The following is a 23,351-nucleotide window of genomic DNA, read 5'->3' as shown; positions in this document are numbered from 1 at the left end:
ATGAAGCCGTTTAGGAAAAAATAAAGATTAAAACGAACCTTTAAAAGGAAAGTGAACCCTCCTGGTTTAGGAGTTGTTGAGGTAATCTGAATAGATATTATTTAGACTTTGAGTGATGTTTGATTAGAGGTTGTTTTATGGTGTTTGTTGTGGTTCCACCGTAGTTATTATTCTGCATATCTTTCCTCACCTACTGAATCTATTGTGACTTATTCATTTTTAAATGTCTCTTTGCGATTTGAATGATTCTCTCTTTTGAAACTTTGTATTTAATCTCTCAATATGAGTTATGGTTAATATTGCTATTATGATCATGAGTATACAGTATATCACTGTTTCATTAAAACTTTCATTTAGTGTTGATTCTGGCGCCCCCTGTGGACTAAAGTGGTGGTGTCTCTGAGTAGGACTGGTGCTCATAAATTTGCCAAATTCTACACAAAACAAAGGTTCCATGTCGTACCTTTATTTTACACGAGTGCTTAATTTAGCCTCCTTCCTGTCATTCTGTTTCTCCATATGGCGATGCCATCTCTGATACACTTCTTACTGGGTTGTGCAATATGATAAATATATGATATATATGAAATTGCCATTGGGGGGCTACAAGGTGATTGACAGGTCGCTACCAGAGACGTATACGGCATTTCATGTTTAGGTCAGCTGAAAGCAAAAATGCCCTAACTTTCTTCCTGGACGTTGAACGCCTCTGGTTCCCCAACAGAGGGACTCTGCTCAAGCAGATGCACCAAAATATACCAAGCGAGGCTGTGTGGAATATCCTTTCATCCATAAGTAAGTCATATTTCAGTTCTTCGGCTGGATAAAAATGCAATGTGGTTGATTTCTTGCTGAGGCTTAGTCTGAAAGTGTTTTTTGCGCAATTGGAGGATTCTGTAGGTCGTAAACTTTCCAGAAAGATGCGTCTCTACGTCCCTCCTCCTCAGTCCACATGTGGTCACTTCCTGTTCACCGGTTGCAAAAAGTTAAACTACGAATAAATCCACCTGCTGATTGTGAGATCTGTTCAGGGAGCGATCTGATGATTGATCTGTGCATAAATCAGCACGCCGCATGGGTTTTATCCCCGACAGGTCAAACGCTGTTCAAACTGCTGTGTTTGCATCCTGCTTCGTGTACTTTAGTCAGTTAATTACATCCGATAAAGAACTTCCTGTACTTTAGTCAGTTAATTACGTCCGATAAAGAACTTCCTGTACTTTAGTCAGTTAATTACATCCGATAAAGAACTTCCTGTACTTTAGTCAGTTAATTACGTCTGATAAAGAACTTCCTGTACTTTAGTCAGTTAATTACGTCCGATAAAGAACTTTCTGTACTTTAGTCAGTTAATTACATCCGATAAAGAACTTTCTGTACTTTAGTCAGTTAATTACATCCGATAAAGAACTTTCTGTACTTTAGTCAGTTAATTACGTCCGATGAAGAGTCCGTGACACCGATTTAGAGGCTGGCTTGTGTGTAATGTCGTCTTTTTACTGCTTTATTTTATTATTATTATGTTATTTCATGTCTTGATTGGTTTTATTGTACTGTTTTATTGTACTGTTTTATAAACAGGGTTTCAATTTGACCTTTGTCTTGCTTTTGTTGAGCCTCACTGTTGAGCTTTCTGTTGTTTTGCTTTGCTTTGTCTGTAAAAAAAAAAGCACTTTGTACACTCTGCGTTTAAAGGTGCTTTATTAATAAAGTTATTATTAGTATCATGATTATTATTACCCCACGTGCTCCTCAACGTTCCTGTCTCCACGATTATAACACGTGGTCTGATAATACTAATCAGTGTATAATCAGTTAATAATCAAATAAAACAAATACACCCGTCAGAAGCTTTATGTTCCTGTAAACTGCTGTCAGTCCCCGTGGTTTGATCCCGCACGTGGTCCTGACGATGCAGGATGACGAGTTGCCTGTCAGCCGGTGTAACTTGCTTGTGGCTCCGCCCTCCGCGTCGCCAGCCAATAGGGAGCGACTTGCGTCAAGTTATCCTCAAACAGCAAGTAAAACACCGGAAGTAAGTCGTTTTACTTGGAAAATAAAAGGCTTGTTGGAGATGAAACAATGCATGCCGGTTAGATTTGTGTCCGACTTGATCCCTTCTTGCTCTGACGTCATGAACACGTGGTCAACAATGACCTCATGGGAGCGAGGCGGCCGCTGGCCCCAATGCATGATGGGAAACTGTTGCCACATGATTGGCTCTTAGGTTTGACAACAAACACCACGTTTTGTAGAAAATCCTATTTTTCTGTGTAGTTGTAATTCTTAATTGGCTGTTAGTCTCAGGTTTAATCTAAAGACATATATTGTGTGGTTGATAATAATAAAGCTTATTTAAATAAATAATAATAATACATTTCATTTTTAAACGCACTTTTCTTTCAAAGGAAACTCAGAGTGCCACAGAGCCAATATATAGTAAAACAAATAAAAACATAGTTAAAGCATAATTAAAGCAACCCATAATAACAAATGTAAAAAAAAAATAGCTGACAGTTAATTATCACAAGGTAAAAAATGCCTTCCTGAATAAAAAGGTTTTTAGGCCAGTCTTAGAAGAGTTCAGTGTCTGAAATAACATTTATCAAAACGAGCAGCAAAGTGTTTCACATGTAGACACATGTTTACAAACACATGAATGAATGAATGAATATATACTTTATTAATCCCCAAGGGGAAATTTAGTGTCGCGTAGCAGCCATTTACACAGAAAATAAGATAAGATAAGATAAAACAACAGGGATGGAAGATGTATGCAATAATAATACTAATAGAATAAAGATAAAAATAACAACAACAACAAAATAGCTGTATGAAAGAAAGAATAACAGAGTATTAATTTAGGAATTAAGTTAAATTAACTTAAACTTAAACAGTAGAAGTGCAAGAGTGCAAGTATGTATGTGCATATTAAGGTGTAAATAAAAATAAAATAAAAATAACAACAACAACAAACAATAGGAGAGTGCAAAAATACCATAAATGTATATAATATGATATGTTAAGTGTAGGTAACTATGAACATGTACAGTGTTTACAGTGTTTAATCCACAGAGGATCCAGCAAGCGGTGACTTGTTGTAAAGCCGTATTGCTGTAGGCAGGAATGTTCTCCTGTAGCGGTCCTTGGTGCAGCGGAGCGTGAGGAACCTCTTGGAGAAAGTGCTCCTCTGGCCCTGCAGCAGGTGGTGGAGAGGGTGGTATATATATATATATATATATATATATATATATATATATATATATATATATATATGAGGGTGGTCCAGGTTGTCCAATATGGACAAAAGTTTCTTCAGCGTCCTCATCTCCACCACCTGCTCCAGAAACTCCTGCTTGCAGCCGATGATGGAGCCGGCCTTCTTAACTAGCTTGTTAAGTCTGTTGGTGTCACCGGCTCCAATGCTGCTCCCCAGCAGACGATGGAGAAGTACAGGGCGCTGGACACCACCGACTGGTAGAACATCTCCAGCATCTTCTGCACACATTGAAGGATCCAAGCTTCCTCAGGAAAAAGAGTCGACTCATCCCCTTCTTGTACACAGCGTTGATGTTGGCCTTCCAGTTCAGTCGGCTGTCGATGGAAACACCAGGTACCTGTACTCCTCCACTATGTGATGGAGACACCAGGTACCTGTACTCCTCCATGTGATGAGACACCAGGTACCTGTACTCCTCCACCTTGTGATGAGACACCAGGTACCTGTACTCCTCCATGTGATGAGACACCAGGTACCTGTACTCCTCCTTGTGATGAGACACCAGGTACCTGTACTCCTCCATGTGATGAGACACCAGGTACCTGTACTCCTCCATGTGATGAAACACCAGGTACCTGTACTCCTCCACCATGTGATGAGACACCAGGTACCTGTACTCCTCCATGTGATGAGACACCAGGTACCTGTACTCCTCCATGTGATGAAACACCAGGTACCTGTACTCCTCCTCCATGTGATGAGACACCAGGTACCTGTACTCCTCCATGTGATGAGACACCAGGTACCTGTACTCCTCCACTATGTGATGAGACACCAGGTACCTGTACTCCTCCATGTGATGAGACACCAGGTACCTGTACTCCTCCATGTGATGAGACACCAGGTACCTGTACTCCTCCATGTGATGAGACACCAGGTACCTGTACTCCTCCTCTATGTCCTCGTCCTCTCCCAGAACACTCAGAGGACTAGGAGCCGTCGTCTTCCTCCTGAAGTCCACCACCATCTCTCTGGTCTTGGCCACGTTCAGAAGCAGATGATTCTCACCGGCCCACTCCACAAAGTCACTCACCACTGCCCTGTACTCCTCCTCCCGTCCATCCCTAATACACCCGACCACCGCAGAGTCATCAGAGAACTTCTGCAGATGGCATGACTCTGTGTTGTACTGGAAGTCAGTGGTGTACAGGGTGAACAGGAAGGGAGACAGAACAGTTCCCTGTGGGGCTCCAGCATCACTGACCACCGTCCCAGACAGCACACGGCCCATTCTGACACACTGTGGTCTGCCTGTGAGGTAGTCAGTGATCCAGGAGATGGTGGACATGTTAAACCCCACCACCCGCTGCTTCTCACCCAGTAGCAGTGGTTGGATGGTGTTAAATGCACTGGAGAAGTCAAAGAAAGTGACTCTCACAGAGACTTCTGTTCCATCCAGGTGCGACTGGGCTCGTTGCAGCAGGTAGATGATGGCGTCGTCCACACCCACATGAGGCTGGTAAGCAAATTGCAGAAGGAACCATGCTCTAAACCATACCAGAAGTCGGCCAATTTCATTTTCTTCGTTCATTTCATTCTATTTCTAGTTCAAATTGCCATAGTTTCCCAATAGGTGGCGCTCTGACTGTGAGTTAATATTGGCAGGCAGAAGTCTTCACGCCATGCCTCTCATAAAGCATGTTAACTTTGGAACAGTTTTGACAAAGTACAGTTGAGTTACAACAGCTTGCTGCATGATCAAGAACCATATGAAATAGTCGTCACACCACTTCCACGCCGTTCCATGAAACCTCAAGCTTTTGATCACTTTTAATAAATATTTGTATCTGTGTATATATATATATATATATATATATATATATATATATATATATATATATATATATATATGTATATACATATATAAAATATATATAACATATATATGTGTATATATATGTGTGTGTAGGTAGGCAGATGAGTAGGTAGGTAGGGAGGTAAGATGTTGGTAAGGTAGGTAGGTAAGATGTTGGTAAGGTAGGTAGGTAAGATGTTGGGACGGTGGGTAGGTAGGTAGGTAGGTAGGTAGGTAGGGAGGGAGGGAGGTAGGTAGGTGAGTAGGGAGGTAGGTAGATGAGTAGGTAGGTAGGGAGGGAGGTAGGTAGGTAGATGAGTAGGTAGGTAGGTAGGTAGGTAGGTGAGTAGGTAGGTAGGGAGGGAGGTAGGTAGGTAGATGAGTAGGTAGGTAGGTAGGTAAGATGTTGGGACGGTGGGTAGGTAGGTAGGTAGGTAGGGAGGGAGGGAGGGAGGTAGATGAGTAGGTAGGTAGGTAGGTGGGGAGGAAAGATGTTGGGACGGTGGGTGGGTAGGTAGGTAGGTAGGTAGGTAGGTAGGTAAGATGTTGGGACGGTGGGTAGGTAGGTAGGTAGGTAGGTGAGTAGGGAGGTAGGTAGGTAGGTAGGTGAGTAGGGAGGTAGGTAGGTGAGTAGGTAGGTGGGGAGGAAAGATGTTGGGACGGTGGGTGGGTAGGTAGAAGAGCTAGGTCGGTCCATCTGTACAGCTGCATTGGAAACAGCCTGCCTGACAAACCGCAATGGACCTTGGGTAATGGAGTATGCGACTGTCTCCTTGTTCAGCGAACGCTTGCGTCTGCGCCGGGATGAATCCGTCAGACATCCCTTGGCACATCTGGAAAAGGAACTGTCAGGCTCGCACAGGATGATGGAGCAGGTGATGTACACCTGTAGGATGGAAGTGAAGAGGTTTTAGTTCAAAAAGAAGACAAGTGATCATTTCATAACAGGAAACTGTCGCTCATGTTGTGCTTCAATTTACATTTCAACAAGTTGTTTCACAAAAATCTAATTTTGGTTTTGGTGTGAGTTACTAAGAGTGTTTGAGGTATCGGCCGTAGAGATGTCGACTTTCTTTTCATTAGATGACATATATGACCTTTACATTTGGAAAACTCAACAGCAATGTCTCTTTTCAGAAATCATGACCCGGTTACTCAAGAGAACTCAAAGTTGTTGTTATATTGGAGCGAAGGCAGACATCTTCACAGACAATTTCTACAACAGCAACTCACACCAAAACCATGTAGATTAATTTATAGCAGCACACAGGTACGGGGAATAATATGTGTTTTTGATTTGGGGTTTACTGTCTCTTTAACACAGAGGCACTCAGCACTTAAAGCACCTGTGCATGATGCTGCTGAGAGAAGGACAGAAGTCAAAAACTTTGATTGCACAATATCTTTAGACTGTGACGAGAGATGTAGATTCTGGTTGTTACGGGAAGAGGAAGCTGTATTATTGAATCGTTGTTGCTGAATACCATTGGATTGTGTAGATGTTGGAATTGCCTGGTGATCAATCCTGCAAACTGAATATAGGAGCCAAAATAAAACTAATTTGAGTTTTTGCATGATGCTGTTCCCGTTCTGCATTCAGTTCTTACAACTAGATTTAAATAACTTTGCAAAAGAATGTATTGACTCGCCTGTCAAGGCAACCATGTCAGTTTAAAACTATCTTATCGGACTCAGAGAACAGGGTGCCACCATGCTGGCATCAATTATCTGTCATTTTAATCCAACTTGGCACTGTTGCAGGTGTTGACAGTAGAAGATGTTGTGAAACCAGTTCTGCAGCCTTTTCCAGCACATTGTGTGCATTCCTTTAAACTTGAAGGAACTGCCATCATCTGGCCGGCCGACCGGTGAGTGTATATAATGATGCTGCAGGTGGATGTGAGTGGCAGAGAACCTCCTGACAGGTGAGTTGAGGGCATCATGGCTTCCACATCAGTGCTCCTGCTTCAGCTGCTCCTGGTCTCACTGGCGGCTGCATCTCATTTCTTTGGGGGATCCACGACTTTCACCTACAAAGGAAAGAACCCTGATGGATCATTACGGGTGAGAGATGCAGCTTTTTTATATGATATGCAGCATGCATTACAGATGATGTGTGATTATGTTTCCCCTGAGATTCATCATATTCTAGGAAACGCTTATTTAATCCCTTTATTATAATTGCTGCTGTTATTTTAAATGGGTTTAAATGCATCAACGTTTTTGCTATTATATACACTTTTATATGTCTTGTAAAGCATTTTTTAGAACATCGAAAATATTTACAATGTATTATTATTACTTATAATTACTTTGTTAATAATTATCTTCCTTTCTGAAACAGTCAAATTCCTTCTGTTGTTGGAAGGAAAACACTTGACTTCTGATTCCTGCTTTCATTCTTGTTATATTTTGTTATTGTGTTTTGCATTTTCTCTCATAAATAAGGCACACTAGCTTCATGTGAACACCCTAAATTATTTAACATCGTAAAACCGAGTACTGTTCATTGATTAATATATGATCTATAACTTGTTCAGGTAAAGAGAAGAATGTTGTGGAATTCCCCAGATGACCTTTAGCCTCGCTCTAAACAATTATGATTTCACTAAAAAAGAACAAAAATGCATAAAAGCTTGATGAGAACAATAATTGACTTAATATAAACGTGAACATACCATAATTATTGTTGTCATTATGGTTTCCATTCACGTTTTCTTTACTCAATTCAAGATGATTTTTAATAAAAACCGATGCATTTTTGCATTTAAAAAAAAATCTAAAATAGGGCCTTTAACTACATTTGTTGTTGTTGAACACCCTTCTTAAAATGTCTCAGTAAGAGTAAAATAACTGATGTGTTTACACATTACACATGAATGTAATTCATAAGAATGTCCTTAGCTCCAGTAGAGCAACCATCTCTAACTGTAGATCTGTTTCCACAGGTGAAGATTCGCAACAGAGACACCTTTGATGGGTGTCAGTACTCCCTCTCTTGGAATTGTTACCAAGGCAACTGTGGCTATGTCCGCAGAACTCAGAAAGATGTCATTGACAGGAGCACCAATGCACCACAATCCAACAGACAATGGTGTGAAACTGAAACCGTCAGCACAAGAAACGTCCCGAGTGACAAACCTTTTCAAATGAGGTGAGTTAAAATTTTCCTCTGAAATCATATCAATGCTGCTACACTTCGTGTGTATTCACTGAGTCAAATGTGTGGAGCCGACAGTTGTATTTGTTGGGCTCATCATATAAAGTAACCAGTGTTCGCTGCAGCGTTTAAAGAGTGTCTTTTGATTGATGCTCATACCAGGGCTGCAAGCTGCTGTTGGATCCAAAAGCGTGACGCGTATAATTATAGGAATAATTATAATTGGAGACTACTGACTTCCCTGGATTTGGGATCAAGATCTGACACTGGAAAACCAAACAGATCCCCAGACATCGCCATTCTACCTTTCCTCAGGTAAGTCCCCTGCAGTTAGCATGGCATTTAGTTTTTATAATGTTTTCCTGTTGGGAAGAGCCAAAATAAAAGGATATTGTATTCTGCTATTTAAATTATGATTTAACATTTTTTTTATTCCACTTGGAACATGTTATGAAACTACACCTCTACCAGCATGTCACTGGTTTTATATTACTTCTTGCATTTGTCTAGCTATCCAGACGTGCATGTTTGTGTCTGATTAGATCATTTTGTGTAAAACTCTTTGCATAGTAGATTGTTACTAACTCATGTAATGTGTCTACTCAAGAGTTCCCCAGAACTGCCCACGGTCATACAAGCTGATGTCCTTTGATCCTGATGGCGACAAAGTTCGATGCAGATATGGAGATATCTCAAATTTAGAGTGTGGCTCGTGTCACCAACCTCCAGGCTTTGCCTTAGATCAGGTTAGTTGAAATATCTATTTCCTAATACATTGTAATACCTCACATAACCTTAAAATGTTCACATTCTCAGGGCTCTTGCACATTACACTACCAAAGCTCCACAGCCGACCCCAGAGTTTTTGGATTTGAGTTGATGGTGGAGGACTTCCCGCAAAGGCCCATCACTCTGGCCTACACTGATGGATCCCAATCTGCCAGGGCCCCACTGGTTATGAGGCATAGAAGACAAGCCACAGTTTGGCCCGGTTGGAGCACTACAACCGCCCCAACTACAACATCCCGGTGGTACATTACTTCGTGGTGGCCCATCACAACTGCCGCACAAAAAGCCACCACATCACACCCAACAACCACCGCAGCACCAACAACAACCACTGCAGCACCAACAACAACCATTGCAGCAGCAACAACAACCACCACAGTACCAACAACAACCATTGCAGCAGCAACAACAACCATTGCAGCAGCAACAACAACAACCGCAGCACCAACAACAACCACCGCACCACCAACAACAACCATCGCAGCAGCAACAACAACCACCGCACCACCAACAACAACCATCGCAGCAGCAACAACAACCACCACCGCAGCACCAACAACAACCTCACCATACTCTAGCACCCCCCTGCATGCCAACACTCCTCCCCTCAGTAAATTGCCATTGCAATTCTCCTTTCTTGGTGAGTTATTTTTGTTGTGTGACAACATTTTCTATGAGTCAATCCACAAAAACTAAACAAAAAACTGTTGCTGCAGTGCCTTCACTGTGATGAGACTTTCCTTCATGTTGCAGCTCTGGCAACAATGTAGTGAGATGTTACACACGACAGAAGCCATTGTTTTAGTGATCTTAAAGTCCCTGAGAAAAGTTTGACGAGAAACTAGCTTTAGATTTTCTACATTTTATTTATTCAGCAAACCATTGCCTGTCAAATTCGTTTCCCACAATGAATGTGTCTGTCATGTTAAAAACATGTCTCTTTAAAACATCAACTTTTCATGAACAGCGACAGCCAACCGGAAAATTAGTCTTTGATGAAAATGAGCGACACTTTTTTGATCCACAGTCAGCAGCAAAGTCAAAAAAAATGTCAGTTTTAAGTATTATTTACTTATTGCACTTTGGAATGTAATGTAATCTTCTATTTTTAACTCCAGTGGACCCACCTGCTCCCTTGTGTGAGGAGGGACTCTACTTGCCAAAGTTTGTGTACCCAACACCTTTAAATGGAGCCCGGTTTCAAGCAGAGGTCAACAAAGAAGTGGAGATCACAGTCAAAGCACAAGCGTCACACGCAACGTGAGTGAGACCCAACGTGATCAGTGTTGCCTCGAGGCGCGTAAGATAACATCAGCCATATGGAGTCAATACATCTCTGGTTTCCTCCTTTTGTTTTCACACAGAATACATGATATTATCATCAGTGGCCCACTGAATATCACCAAGCAAAGGAACACACATGGGGAGTTCGTCATCAGCTGGACGCCTATCGAAGATGACCTGGGAGATTTTTTCCCGGTTTGCTTTGCTGTTGAATCGATGACCGGGTAAGCTTTGGGCTCCTTATGAGGGAATGTGTGTGTGTGTATGTGCCATGATTTGACTTTGTAACACACTCTTTCAGGTCTGCTGTAACCGCTACCACACAGCATCACCATCACCACAACACACCGTCTTCACAGTAAGTAACACTTTTTTTTTTTTTTAACACGTTTTTTTCTTTAGCAACAAGGTAGAGGTTAAGAACAATTAAGAATGATTTAACCAATTAAGAACATAAATAATTTAAATAATTCACATGTCATTAAAAATGTGAGAAGGAAATGTGTATTAAAAATTAGAAAACCCAATACCTGATAGACTCTGGATTTTCAAACTTAATCTCAAATCTTGAATTGAAATATATTTCATTCATGAACACAAGAGATCAAACATCAACATGAAGTCTTATCTTAAAGGTGCAAAATATGACATTGTTGCACAAGCCTTTTAGTTTGCACTGTTATGTCTGCTAACGCTGGTTATAGTTACCTACCTAACAAACTCACTTTTATCAGTTTGATCGTAGCTAGGAGACAACAACAGCAGTAATAATGCAACAGTCATATCAGCCTAACTGAAACAGGAATTCAATCAGTGTTCATCAATGCTCCTCAGGTCTGGCATCTATCAGTCCGAGATGAGGTGTGTTCTGGTAGAAGTCCGAAAGAAGCAAAGTGAGTCTACTTTAATGTTTTATTGTATAACTACGGCTGTAATGGTGTATATTTTCACCAATTACTAAATGCTAAATACGGAGTTAAAGGGCCAAATATATTGAATAAATATGTCTGCAAGACATGTACTTCTATAAAAGTCAGGATGCCTCCTGGATGCCTCCCATTAGAGGTTTTTCAGGCACGTCCAACTGGTAGGAGACCCCGGGGAAGACCAAGGACACGCTGGAGGGATTATATCTCCCGGCTGGCCTTGGAACGTCTCGGGGTCCCCCAGAATGAGCTGGAAAGTGTTGCGGGTGAGAGGGAAGCCTGGGTCGGCCTGCTGAACCTGCTGCCACCGCGACCCGACCCCGGATAAGCGGCTGATAATGGATGGATGAATATGTTTGAAATATTTAAAATCCTGAATTGTTTACATCAAGGTTCACTAGCTTACAGTCTTCTTCTTCCCAGTGTTTGCTGAATTTCTTGATGGCATAACTGCCACCTGTAAATAAGTGGCATACCATTGGTTTAATGTGTATTTTGAACAATCTCTTCCTCTAGTTAATTCCAATGTGATCTGCACCGAGTCCACAATGACCGTACATGTTGAGAAAGCTTCATTCTCTGGACTCCATGAGGACCATTTGCGGCTCAACGACGCCACCAACATCGCCTGCAGGCTGCAGTCCAACAGCACTCACGTCTTCGCTGTCATCCCCCTCAACAGTTGTGGCACTGAGATCGAGGTAACGCAGGGTTTTGTTACCGGCTGTGCTCTTCTCTCGGTTATCGGCGTTGCCTTTATCTGGCAGTATGAGGACTGACTACATAACCTTTTCCTCTGCAGGAAGACGATGACAACCTGAGGTTCAAGAATGAAATCACCACGTTTGACAACGCAACCGACGTGATCACCAGGAAACACCTGCTGGAGGTGCAGTTCTACTGCCAGTACCCCAAACGTGGAAACGTGACGCTGGGCTTCACAGCACACAGGAAAAAGGTCACAGTGTGGGACCGGGGCTTCGGCACGTTCACCTACCAGTTTGAGTTCTATCCCAACAACCAGTACCAAACCATGGTGGATCCAAATTCATACCCGCTGGTGTATGAATTAGGGAACCGGATCTACATGCAGATAGAGGCCACGTCCTCCATCAACAACACCGTGCTGTTTGTGGAGTCCTGCAGAGCTACACCATATGACAACAAAAACTACCAGCAAACCTACTCCATCATTGAGAACGGGTAGGCATGAGGACACCACCTAGTGGCAATAGAGGACATGACAGTATTTGTAAAGAGTGGTGGTTTTCTTTCCTGTGAGAGGTTTGTCACTAACTTCCCCGTAAGGTGTGGATGACAGATGATGAATTTGTAGACGGTGGAGTCATAGATGGAAATGAAGTGTCTCTCTGTCTTGTGTTTTACTCTGCAGATGATTATCTCCTTTTAGTTTAGAGTCTTTTATGTAATATGACCTTGTCAGGATGGAGAAGTCGATGCCGAACTGACTTCATCTTTTGCATAACCTCTATAGTACCTTTCCTCCTCATGTAAATACCTACAATAGAACAATACCTCTGCCTCTCTAACGGCATCCATTGAAAGGCTTAGAGTATTAGAGGCAATACAATATGTCTCATCTTTTTGTCTGGCTTTGCTCTGACTAGATGTATAGTGGATCCGACCGTTGAGACACATTCCCCCTCCCACCAGAGACAGTTCAGGTTCTGCATGGAGGCCTTCAAGTTCATCGGCTTGCATGATCAGGTAAAGACTTGAGCAGGAGACTGTTGATGTCTCTGGGAAATCTCTCAATGAATATTCATCTGGCTAGTTTTACTAAGTGATAATCAACTTGATGAAGTGGACAGGTGCAAAGGAATGTGAAAAAGAGGTTGACTTCCTGCAACTTTATTAGAGGCGCAATGAATCGTCAAGCATCAAACACACAATGTGAAGCAACTCCTTTCATACCTTTTCAATTGTAATTCTTCAATTTCAAATACTTTTTTGAATGTGGTTATTATGAATTTGATTGTTTGTTTCAACCTGTGGCTTCACATTGTGAATCTGATGTCTAATGATCATGACAGAGCAATTGTACCTCTATAAACTCAGCATGGACCAGTTTAAAAAAAGAGCTTGTACCACTTGACACGGATGGACTTGAGGACTAGAACATCACTGACGGTCGGTTCCATACTGGATCTGACCCCAGCTGCTCTCCACTGTAAGAGTCCGTCTGCTGAAGTCATGACAGCGTGCTCTGTTGCATTCAGGTGTACATCAGCTGCAATGTCCTGATGTGTGAAGCAGGGAGTACCGACACCAGGTGCTCGCAGGGATGCATCAACTCCACGAAGACGAGCGGCCGGACGCCTCATCATCACCGCAGGAAGAGAGAGGCTGTCACTCAGAGCTCAAGGCACTTCGTTTCCCAGGGTCCCCTGCGCCTGAAGAGATCAGCGGAGAGCAACGAAAGCTCAGGTGTGAAAACAGAGAGGGTTCATGTATTACCAGCACACTTCACTTGTTTGAGCCCCACTTTGGACCAGAGCAAATGGATAATTGCGCTTCTCTTTCCTCCAGCGCTGCACCTGAATCTGAACCTGGTATTCATCGCTGGATGTCTTCTTGCAGCTGTTGGCATGATCAGTGCAGTGGCCATGTACAAGGCCAAAGTGACAAAGGTCAAATACCAACCTTTGTCCACATTTGAGAGCTAAGACGGCACGCAGAATACCAGCTCTGAGTTAATCACATTTGACTACGTGTAGGTTTTTTGATTGGGTTTGCCATTCTATATCGAGTTTTGGGGTGTCTTTATGAATGTCTACACCTTTAAGAGGAAATTTACTTTAGTGAGGACAAATCTGTTCTGATGCAAAGAGGTAACCAGAAAGCAGTTTTATAATAATCAACACTGAAAGGTTGTACCACTCGATGGGGGATTGACATTACATGTCAAAAGGTTTTTTACGACTAGACTTAAGTCAATTATGATACTCTTGCTTCAAGGTCCCCTGTTATAAAAAGGGAGATTTTCATATATCTTTTTTAAATACTGTAAATATTGGGATGCTCAATCATGCACAAGTATTCAGTAACTGTGCCTTTAAACGAGCCGTCAGGATCACAACTAAACAATAATTACATCGACCATTTCACAGTTTTAAACTTGAATAACAGGTGAATAACATCAGCTGACAGGAAGTAAACATGGACCCAAGCTTTTGCTGAGCGACAGTTTAAACTTGCGCAAACGCAGGTTTCAGAGGATGAATACAGATTTAAACAGACAGAATGTAGTAGTTCATTTTATTGAGCTTTCATGCCAACGAAGCCACTCTGATTTTTTTAAACTGTGTAAACGTGTTCTAAGACAAACCCAAAATACAAGTATGAACCTGGAAATGAACACGACATGTCTCCTCTCATGGATCAATAAAAATGAGCAAATATTTTGGGTTTTTGTCTTCTTTATTACAAAAAGCTTTGAACAAAGTTAATGTAATAACGTGCGTTTGATCTTTGTCTTTGTTATTTTCTTCTGTTTTTAGTTTGATCTTTGAGTAATGTGGGTTTCTTAACCCTAAATTAAATGGATGTATGTTTTAAGAACAGATACATTTGCTTACATATACATTTACATTTCTATAAATGGATGTAAATATCTACACTGGACATCAGTGTGTCACCCCTCATTTAGCCCCTTGCAGGCCATGTCATGTTTACATTAATGAGTTCATGAACATTGAGATAAACTGCCAGGTAGTGATAATTGTTATAATGATTTCATGCAGAATGATCTGGATCATGCTTGATACCATGTCTGACACCAGCTTTCCTTTTGATGCATTTATGTACTTCAAGTACATTTCAGCTCTCCTGCGTTCAGCAGTGCAGGTCATCTCTCTAATAATTAATGAAAGCATTTATTCTTTCGGCATTTTTGGCCAATTAGTTTTAATTTGACACTTTAGCTTTCATGCATTTCAGCTTTTAGCATTCATGCGCTATATTAATGCAACACACTAAATTAATGCGTCATCATCAACATCATCATCATCACAGCCCACTCGTATATTAAAACAGTTAGCAGCCAGATGCTAGTTTATTATTTTTACTGGTGTATAGGTGAGGTCAACATGAAGGTTGGGTTCCCTCTCTTATGAAGTCTAATGTGTTAATGTGACTGCAGTGACTACAGTCTACAGATGAGAATGACTTCATTTTGTTGTTAAATGAATTATTCATTGAAACGTGACTGTATACATCACACTGTCTCAAAGTCAGACTTCATCATGTCATTGTTATCCTGCTTCATGTTGTCCTGATTCATCAGTGTTTGGTTCCCTCTGGTTTCTCAGCCTTCAGTCTGTCTTGATGAGTGATATGATGAAGCTGTGTTTTCTACTGATGCCATGACATGAAGACAGATGGATCAACTGTCATACAGCTGAATACAAACAGAAGACACAGGAACCATCAACATGTCTTTATGATGCTGGATATTTATTGCAGTAAATGTGAAAGCTTGCAGTGGTTACAGTTGATGAAGACGAGTCCAACTGCAGCTCTTCATGTTCACTCTGAACTACTAGAGTCTCACTCTGAACTACTAGAGTCTCACTCTGAACTACTAGAGTCTCACTCTGAACTACTAGAGTCTCACTCTGAACTAGTAGAGTCTCACTCTGAACTACTAGATTCTCACTCTGAACTACTAGAGTTTCACTTGACACACAAAGGGCCTCTCAAAATGACATGCTGCATCGTTCCAGAGTCCCCAGCCTGTAAAACAGAAAACAGGACAGTCATGTGATTAATGAGATTTCAGGGTTGGTGGTACTGAAGTGTCTTATTGTCATGTTGTCTTTACACAGTGTGAACTTGCTATGAATGTGTGTACTTACTGCATTATACTATAATAATATATGCTCCTGATATGCCTCGTCCTTCACTTAAACCCTCTCTTCATGTTGAGGAAACCCAGGACTCTGAATATATTCATGTATTGTGTGAAACAGTTGTGTTAACGTCTGTATGAAGTCAACAACTGACTGTCAAATCAAATGAAGTTCAATTAAATAATATCTCAACAATATTGATAGTTAGTTTTCAAATTGAATTAGATGAATCACAAAATAAAAGTTATCTTGTTTCAATTAAAATATGGGATGTATTTATGAATGAATGAAAGAGTGAAAGAACAGAATGATTTTGAAAAACGTGACTCTTAAAATGAAGTAATTCATTTAAAAAAAATGAATTCCACTGAATTCACTGAAAACTTGTTATATTGATCTCATAATCTAAAAAGGGACTTCATCTGTGGTTATTAAACCACTTGTTTCAGCTCTAGTCCTCTCTGTTTACATCATTATTGGACAGTAAATGAATGTTAGCATTCTGATCATATTGAGCTCTCAGGTTTATTTCCTGTACTTCATCTCAGATGTGAGTGGGTACGTTTGATCAAAGGTTCTGTGCTTTGTCTCGTAGTGGAGCTTCACATTGCTGCTTTTAATAATCATCTCGGTCTCTGAATATATGAGACATCACGAGGCAGGAAGTTGATCAGAATACATATTTGGTTTTCTGAGTAGCGTCACGTGAGATGATTTACATGCATGTAGTTGGTGGTGTGTTTCTTGGACCGCTGAACGAGTGCCCTGAAGGCTGGACAAGTTTAAATAGAAGCGCTCCATCAAAATGTAATAATCAATGATCTCTGGGTTCTGGGTTCAGGGTTCAGATACAACGCGTCTAGGACCGGATCCGGACCACGGTCCTCCTATTAGTGACCCCTGCTTTGTTGCAGACATACAGACATTACATACTCTGGTGTCAGAGAGGTGTATACAGAATGGACTTCCCAATCTGACACAGTATTTTAAATCAGTGTGACATGAAGAGGTTCAGTGAGGTTTAAATGCAGCACCTTCCTTCATGCTCATCTGGACTGTTTTCTTGAGCTCCTTTAATAATCATCCACCAGGGGTCATGAAAGTGTCTTTTCTTGAGGTTCAGAAGTCTACGTTCATCTCTATGAAGTTATAACCTCTCCTCCTGAGTCTTTAGTTTACTTACTCCAGTAGTTCATCTCAATGCAATGCTCTTGCCACCAAGAGTTGTCGGGTTGGCCCCGAGCCCAATTGGAGTAGTCGTGTTTAGACCCATCATCCCAAACTAATCCTTTATGAGACTGAAAAGAAACAAAGAAACAAACAATGGATGACCTGAGGATGACTACTGTACTAACATTCATACAGTCTGTGTTTTTCATCTCAACATAATAATGATCAGAATAACAATCCACTGCATTGGAGTTGTCTCCTGGATTAATAATAGTTATTATGCATCAAATTGAATTATTACATAGTTTGAGTCAAATCTGAATCTGCAACATAACATTAATATGTGTCAGCAGGTTAATGCAGTACTACAACATGGTACTCTGAGATAGAAGTACACACTAAGTAGTATTCAGCTCAGTAGGATGTTTCTATGTGCTTCAGGGGCTTTTTTGTAGATTTCTTTGGTGGACGATTAGTGAGAGTAGTAACATAATTCAATAACACATGTTTACCTCTGTGTTTTCATTGTAAACACATTAGAGGCACAAACTGAACAGAAACATTCACTTCTTACCCGATGCATTCCAATCCAGTAATGATCTTTTCCAGTCGTAGCCTTGTACATGGCACATTCCAGTTGTTCCAGCTCAGCAAGGCTGTGGATTGATACCAGCTCTCCAGCGAAGTTCTGACATTGTTTCTGTAATCAAAAGAGATAATGAGGATTATTCTTCATCCTAATTCCCTGATTTGAACTTTCTTCTCCTGACCTGAAGTCATGAAGGCTGTTCAGTTCCCTTCTGCTCTGAGGAGAATACACCCTTAACCCTAGAACACTAACTGAACTTGTTCTTTGGTCCACATGTTCCTGGGACATGTGAGTCTTGTCCTGTGAAGGAAAAGTCTCCTTCAATGTTAAAACACATCCGGAAGTTTTCACCCTCTATCACTAACGTCGGGTGAAAATCACCCGAACACGTGCCTGTTGAAAAAAACAGGGATTGGGTCAGAGAGACACGCCCACCTTCAATAAGACACAACTTAAATTAGACACGCCTACCTTCAATAAGACACGCCTACCTTCAATAAGACACAACTACCGTCAAAAAGACACGCCCACCTGCATTAAGACACGCCTTCAATAAGACACGTCTATCGTCAATAAGACACGCCTTCAAAAAGACACGTCCACCTTCAATAAGACATGTCCACCTTCAATAAGACACGCCTACCTTCAATAAGACACGCCTACCTTCAATAAGACACGCCTACCTTCAATAAGAGACGCCTACCTTCAATAAGACACGCCTACCTTCAATAAGACACGCCTACCTTCAATAAGAGACGCCTACCTTCAATAAGACACGCTTACCTTCAATAAGACACGTCTACCTTCAATAAGACACGCCTACCTTCAATAAGACACGTCCACCTTCAATAAGACACGCCTACCTACAATAAGACACTTACACCTTCAATAACACACACCTACCTTCAATAAGACACGTCTACCTTCAATAAGACACGCCTACCTTCAATAAGACACCTCCACCTTCAATAAGACACGTCCACCTTCAATAAGACACAACTACCTTCAATAAGACACGCCTACCTTCAATAAGACACGTCTACCTTCAATAAGACACGCCTACCTTCAATAAGACACGTCTACCTTCAATAAGACACGTCCACCTTCAATAAGACACGTCCACCTTCAATAAGACACGTCTACCTCCAATAAGACACACCCTCCTTCAATAATGTCAGTGAGCAGTATGAAGCTACAAAAGGACCCACACATTTCAAACAAAAGCAAAAAGGTGACAATTCTTTAAGATGAATTTTGTCTTCAAATTAAATTTTCTTTTGCAGTTTCACAAGTTTTTAACGTGAGACATTACCAATAAGATTTCTGTTTATTTTCAAAAATGCCAAAATTATAAGAATCTATTTTCAAAACTTGCTCTGGGTAAATGACCCTCCATAGGTGTTCCTGCTTTATTAAAACACTTGACTATACTTGAGAGTAAATGGACTTCTCCTTTCCATAAATACAGCGTCCTCCTCTTTCCTCACTTCTTCTAGTGAAGTGATGAGACTGTGTGAACAGGAAGAGGTTAAATGTACTGTCTGTAGTCTGGTGTGTGTTTGTTTTTCTTACCCTCGCATTGTCATAATTCAAAGCTGGTCTGTGGAACACCCTCACACAGCGGTCTTTACCGAACTGGACCCAGGCAGCATCAATTCTACATGGTTTGGCGTGATATTTGGTCCGACACATTAAATCAGGATTCCCTGTTTCACAGAAAAAAAGAAGTGCTGTTAGTTTAGTGTTCCTGGTGTCTGTGTAGAAAGTTATTTAGTGACAGTTTGGTTCTTACCTGCAGAGGCTGACATGGACATCAGCACCACCAGAAGAAGGACGGCAGTCACCACAACAGGACGCATGGCTCAGGATTCACTGACTCTCAGAACTCTACAACTGGAATATCACCTGGAAATGCCACACCATTCAACCCCATTACAACAAGACACTTCAGTTGTTACCAGTTTTCTAACCCACAGATCAGATTAAAGTTATTTCTGTTCTCTAAAACCTCCACCAAGAGACAAAGAGGACTCACCACAAGTGTCTTCTCCCTCGTTGCATCTCATACTGAAGGTCTGTTTAAATACCTTTCACAGCCATGCCTGAGGGTCTGAATGTTAAAACATGAACTACTTCAACAACACGTCTGTTTACCTTCCACGTCATCCCAGAAGTAGGATCCACCTCTATTCAGTTACAACATTATAATATGAAGCATCTATGAACAAACAAAGCACTTCTTCAACACTAGGTTGAGTGTTGGCCAGTTCATGAATTGCAGCTCTATGAATGTTTTCTAAATGTTGATATGTGGAACGGCCTGTATAGAACTCACTAAAAGAATTCTCAAAGTCCATATTTTGCAAAATATCTCTCCCAAAAAGATGTGTTTGGGATTCACCAGCTGGACACTATGGTCCCCACAGCCCACCCCTCATTATAGTTCTTATCATTATAGCTCATCTTGATGCAGGATGCAGGGCTTCTATTGCTGTACTCCAGGGGCCACATTCACTAACTACTGGGGTTTGTTTGCATCCAATTCCATCAGTTTCCCTCAGAGAAAGTCACACATATTATTTGAAACAATGTATTTTTATGCTTCAAGTGACGATTGAACTTGAACTTTGATGGAACTGACAGCAGGTTGGTGAGTGTGTGTGTCCTTGTATGAATTGCATTGTGGGGTCAAAGATCTTTACACAATGTCCATCATTCAATATTAGGGTTAAGACTTGACTTTTTAGGGTTCAGTACGTTCCTGTCTGCAGTTTGTGATCGCTCTAATAATATTAATGTATTCATGATCCGCCTCCCAAAACGAAGGGTAACTTCCTTGCGTGGAAGATGAATGTGATCAAACATCCACGGGGCATTGCCAGAGCTCAGGGAGGAACCGGTTGACTTCAGGTCTTTTTCATTGATGTTGGCAGAGCAGACAGTCTTTAGAGAAACACGGTGGTGAAACAGGACAGAAAGAAAGAGCCTGATCTCATAGAAATATGTGAAAAGACAAAAACCTCTTAGCCTCGTAGTTGACTGGGCCTACCTTCTCTGCCACCTCATAGGGCCTTTTGCCAGAAGGCAACACACTTGTGGTTAGTGGTGAGGATTAGGACCAGCACTTTGTCCCCTGGTTGGAGCTCACGAGGTTGGGCCCCCCTATTGTACATTACATTCGGCTGATGCTTTTATCCAAAGCGACTTACATTTTTGCTCTACACACCGTAGACACAGCAACGGAGAGTAATTAGGGGTAAAGCCTAGTTTATGGTTCGCCGTCGACGTGACGCCGTCGTTGAGCATTCGAAGTTCTGCGTCGAGGGAACGCGTTGCCTGCAATTAACCGCCATGCCGCCAGGGGGGTGTGCCTGCGTGGCTGTGTGGTTTCAGGGGTTATAGCCGAATTCCGGTCACAGTAAACAATGGCGACCAAGTTGGAGCGGCTGCATTAAAGTTGGAGCTCATCAATATTGAAGAGCAAATGCTCATATTGCAAATGTTGAAGCGCAGGCGACAGAGAAGACGTTTGCGGAGGTGGTCTGTACAACCACTAAACCGGTCGAGGCTGGGAAAAAGCAACTGCCGGAAATTACGTTCTGAGCGGACCAATCACAGCGCTTACGGGCCGCGTCAACGTGACGCGTCAACGTGACGCGTAGTTAGGATTTTTTGGAGGTGCGCGTCAGGCTACGGCGTAGGGGTCTGCGTCGACCTGACGGAGAACCATAAACTAGGCTTTAGGTGTCTTGATCAGGGACACAGCGACATGGACTAGCAGAGCCGGGGCACGAACCACCAACCTTCTGATTGAAATACAGGCATTCTAACCACTTAGCCACAGTGGCCCCTATTGTAAACTCGCTGTGCTTCTTGGGCTTGAGCCATGTCATGTGAGCCTGCATCTTCTCCACATGTTCCACAAGGCTCCGATGAAGACTTGGTTGCTCCTCCCAGGCTTCTTTTGCTATGTCGAGGAGACCTCTGGGCTGTCTCCCATACAGCAGCTCAAAGGGGGAAAAGCCAGTGGACGATTGAGGACCTCCCTGATTGAAAACAGAACATAGGGCAGAATCTGGTCCCAGTTACGACCATCTTTATCAACAAACTTCTTCAACGTCATGTTAAAACGTTCAACTAACCCAACAGTTTGTGGATGATAGACAGAGGTGCAAACCTGTTTTACCTTGAAGAGCCCACAGAGGTATTTCATTACCTTGAACATGAAGGGGTTTCCAACTCTGCTGAAGAAATGGACTAGCTCCTGAGCAATCGTTTTTGTGGTCATGTTCCTCAGGGGAATGGCCTCAGGGTATCTTGTTGCATAATCGAGTATCACCAGAATATACTGATGTCCCTTAGCAGACTTTACCAGGGGCCCCACCAAGTCCATAGCAATGCGGGGAAATGGCACATCAAGTATAGGGACCACTGGTCAGTAGGTCTTCACAACGGATATGATCAATATCTAGACCCAGAGAGAACACAGGGTCCAGGGTGTGACCACCTATGTGAGTGGAGTCACAAACATGTTGTGTGAAATTTAAAGATTCAGTAATGTTCAGGAACTCAGCGGCTACACAGTTTGTGGCTTCATCACATGCAGATTAAAATCACCAACCAGTAACACTTTATCTAGCTTGATGAGAGAGGTCAGGTGTTATGGTGTGGTGTGTTTTGTGTTCTTGAAAGTCCTTGCCTCTTGTGTCCTCTGTCCCCTGCACTTCCTGCCCATGTGATTGTCTGATTGTCTGCTACTATCTTTATTTGGGGGAGTTTTTCCTGATTCGATGTGAGGTCCCGGGACAGGGATGTTATGTATACAGACTGTAAAGCCCTCCGAGGCAAACTTGTATTTGTGATGTTGTTAGAAGGGGTGTGGTGTTGAGGACCCAAATGCACAGACGCAGCAGTTCAAGTTCCAAGGACGGACTTTATTGCGATAACACAAAACACAACGAATAGACAGACTAATACCAACGGTAATGTCCAGCGAACACAGGAGATCCACCTCCCTTGCTCCAGAGTCGGGAGGGCAACTCAACCGCTCTTGTGAAGGCTGCTCTTGAAGCACGCCGGACGGATTACGCTCCAGAGTCGGGAGGGCAACTCAACCGCTCTTGTGGTCAATGCTCTTGAAGCACGCCAGACTGATTCCGCTCCAGAGTCGGGAGGGCAACTCAACCGCTCTTGTGATCCACTCTCACCTGAAGAAGCAAACCAGACTGGAACTGGAACAACCCGACAAATGAGCCAGGTACGCAGTGGTCCCTAAATCACCTGCCGGTGATCAAGGCAATGCACAACAGCTGGGATGAATGAGAGGGGCGTGGCAGTGGGCGGAAACCGGGGGTGGAGACCCACGAGCAGACAGGGAACCCAACAGTACCCCCCCCCCTTAACGGGAGCCTCTTGGCGAACCACCGGATCTACCAGGGTTCTGTCGATGGTAGTCTCTAATGAGCCCCGGATCAAGAATCCGAGAAC

At 42.2% G+C, this 23,351-nt stretch overlaps 2 protein-coding genes across 2 annotated transcripts; one reads left to right on the top strand and one right to left on the bottom strand.

The window, feature by feature from the left end:
* Nucleotides 1-8,109: 8,109 nt before the first annotated feature.
* Nucleotides 8,110-14,656, top strand: LOC306747611 (uncharacterized protein). The gene is made up of 13 exons (XM_079230677.1): nt 8,110-8,229; nt 8,398-8,550; nt 8,843-8,981; nt 9,052-9,664; nt 10,143-10,284; nt 10,389-10,532; nt 10,610-10,666; nt 11,143-11,201; nt 11,751-11,935; nt 12,037-12,437; nt 12,863-12,962; nt 13,475-13,682; nt 13,785-14,656. Exons 1-13 carry the CDS (start codon nt 8,225-8,227, stop codon nt 13,919-13,921), a joined length of 2,343 nt encoding a protein of 780 aa, XP_079086803.1. The 5' UTR covers nt 8,110-8,224; the 3' UTR covers nt 13,922-14,656.
* A 1,033-nt stretch (nt 14,657-15,689) lies between these two features.
* LOC306747558 (C-type isolectin Sp-CL4-like) lies at nt 15,690-19,915 on the bottom strand. Its single transcript, XM_079230615.1, has 6 exons — nt 19,900-19,915; nt 19,657-19,769; nt 19,437-19,570; nt 17,850-17,975; nt 17,289-17,403; nt 15,690-15,989 (listed from the first exon to the last, which is right to left on the bottom strand). Exons 2-6 carry the CDS (start codon nt 19,721-19,723, stop codon nt 15,922-15,924), a joined length of 510 nt encoding a protein of 169 aa, XP_079086741.1. The 5' UTR covers nt 19,724-19,769; nt 19,900-19,915; the 3' UTR covers nt 15,690-15,921.
* Between the last annotated feature and the right edge of the window lie 3,436 nt (nt 19,916-23,351).

Source organism: Taurulus bubalis (assembly GCF_910589615.1).
Source record: "Taurulus bubalis genome assembly, chromosome: 15".
Taxonomy (NCBI): domain Eukaryota; kingdom Metazoa; phylum Chordata; class Actinopteri; order Perciformes; family Cottidae; genus Taurulus; species Taurulus bubalis.
The sequence above is the reverse complement of the archived record's forward strand: the minus strand, read 5'-3'. Positions and strand labels throughout refer to the sequence as shown.

Coding starts and splice junctions, on each gene's coding strand:
- LOC306747558 (XM_079230615.1), bottom strand. CDS start 19,723: ATGCGTCCTGTTGTGGTGACTGCCGTCCTTCTTCTGGTGGTGCTGATG. Junction 17,404..17,849: donor ACTGGATTGGAATGCATCGG/GTAAGAAGTGAA, acceptor GTTTCTTTTCAG/TCTCATAAAGGATTAGTTTG. Junction 15,990..17,288: donor CATTGAGATGAACTACTGGA/GTAAGTAAACTA, acceptor TCTGTTTTACAG/GCTGGGGACTCTGGAACGAT.
- LOC306747611 (XM_079230677.1), top strand. Junction 10,533..10,609: donor GCTGTTGAATCGATGACCGG/GTAAGCTTTGGG, acceptor ACACTCTTTCAG/GTCTGCTGTAACCGCTACCA. Junction 11,936..12,036: donor GTTGTGGCACTGAGATCGAG/GTAACGCAGGGT, acceptor TTTCCTCTGCAG/GAAGACGATGACAACCTGAG.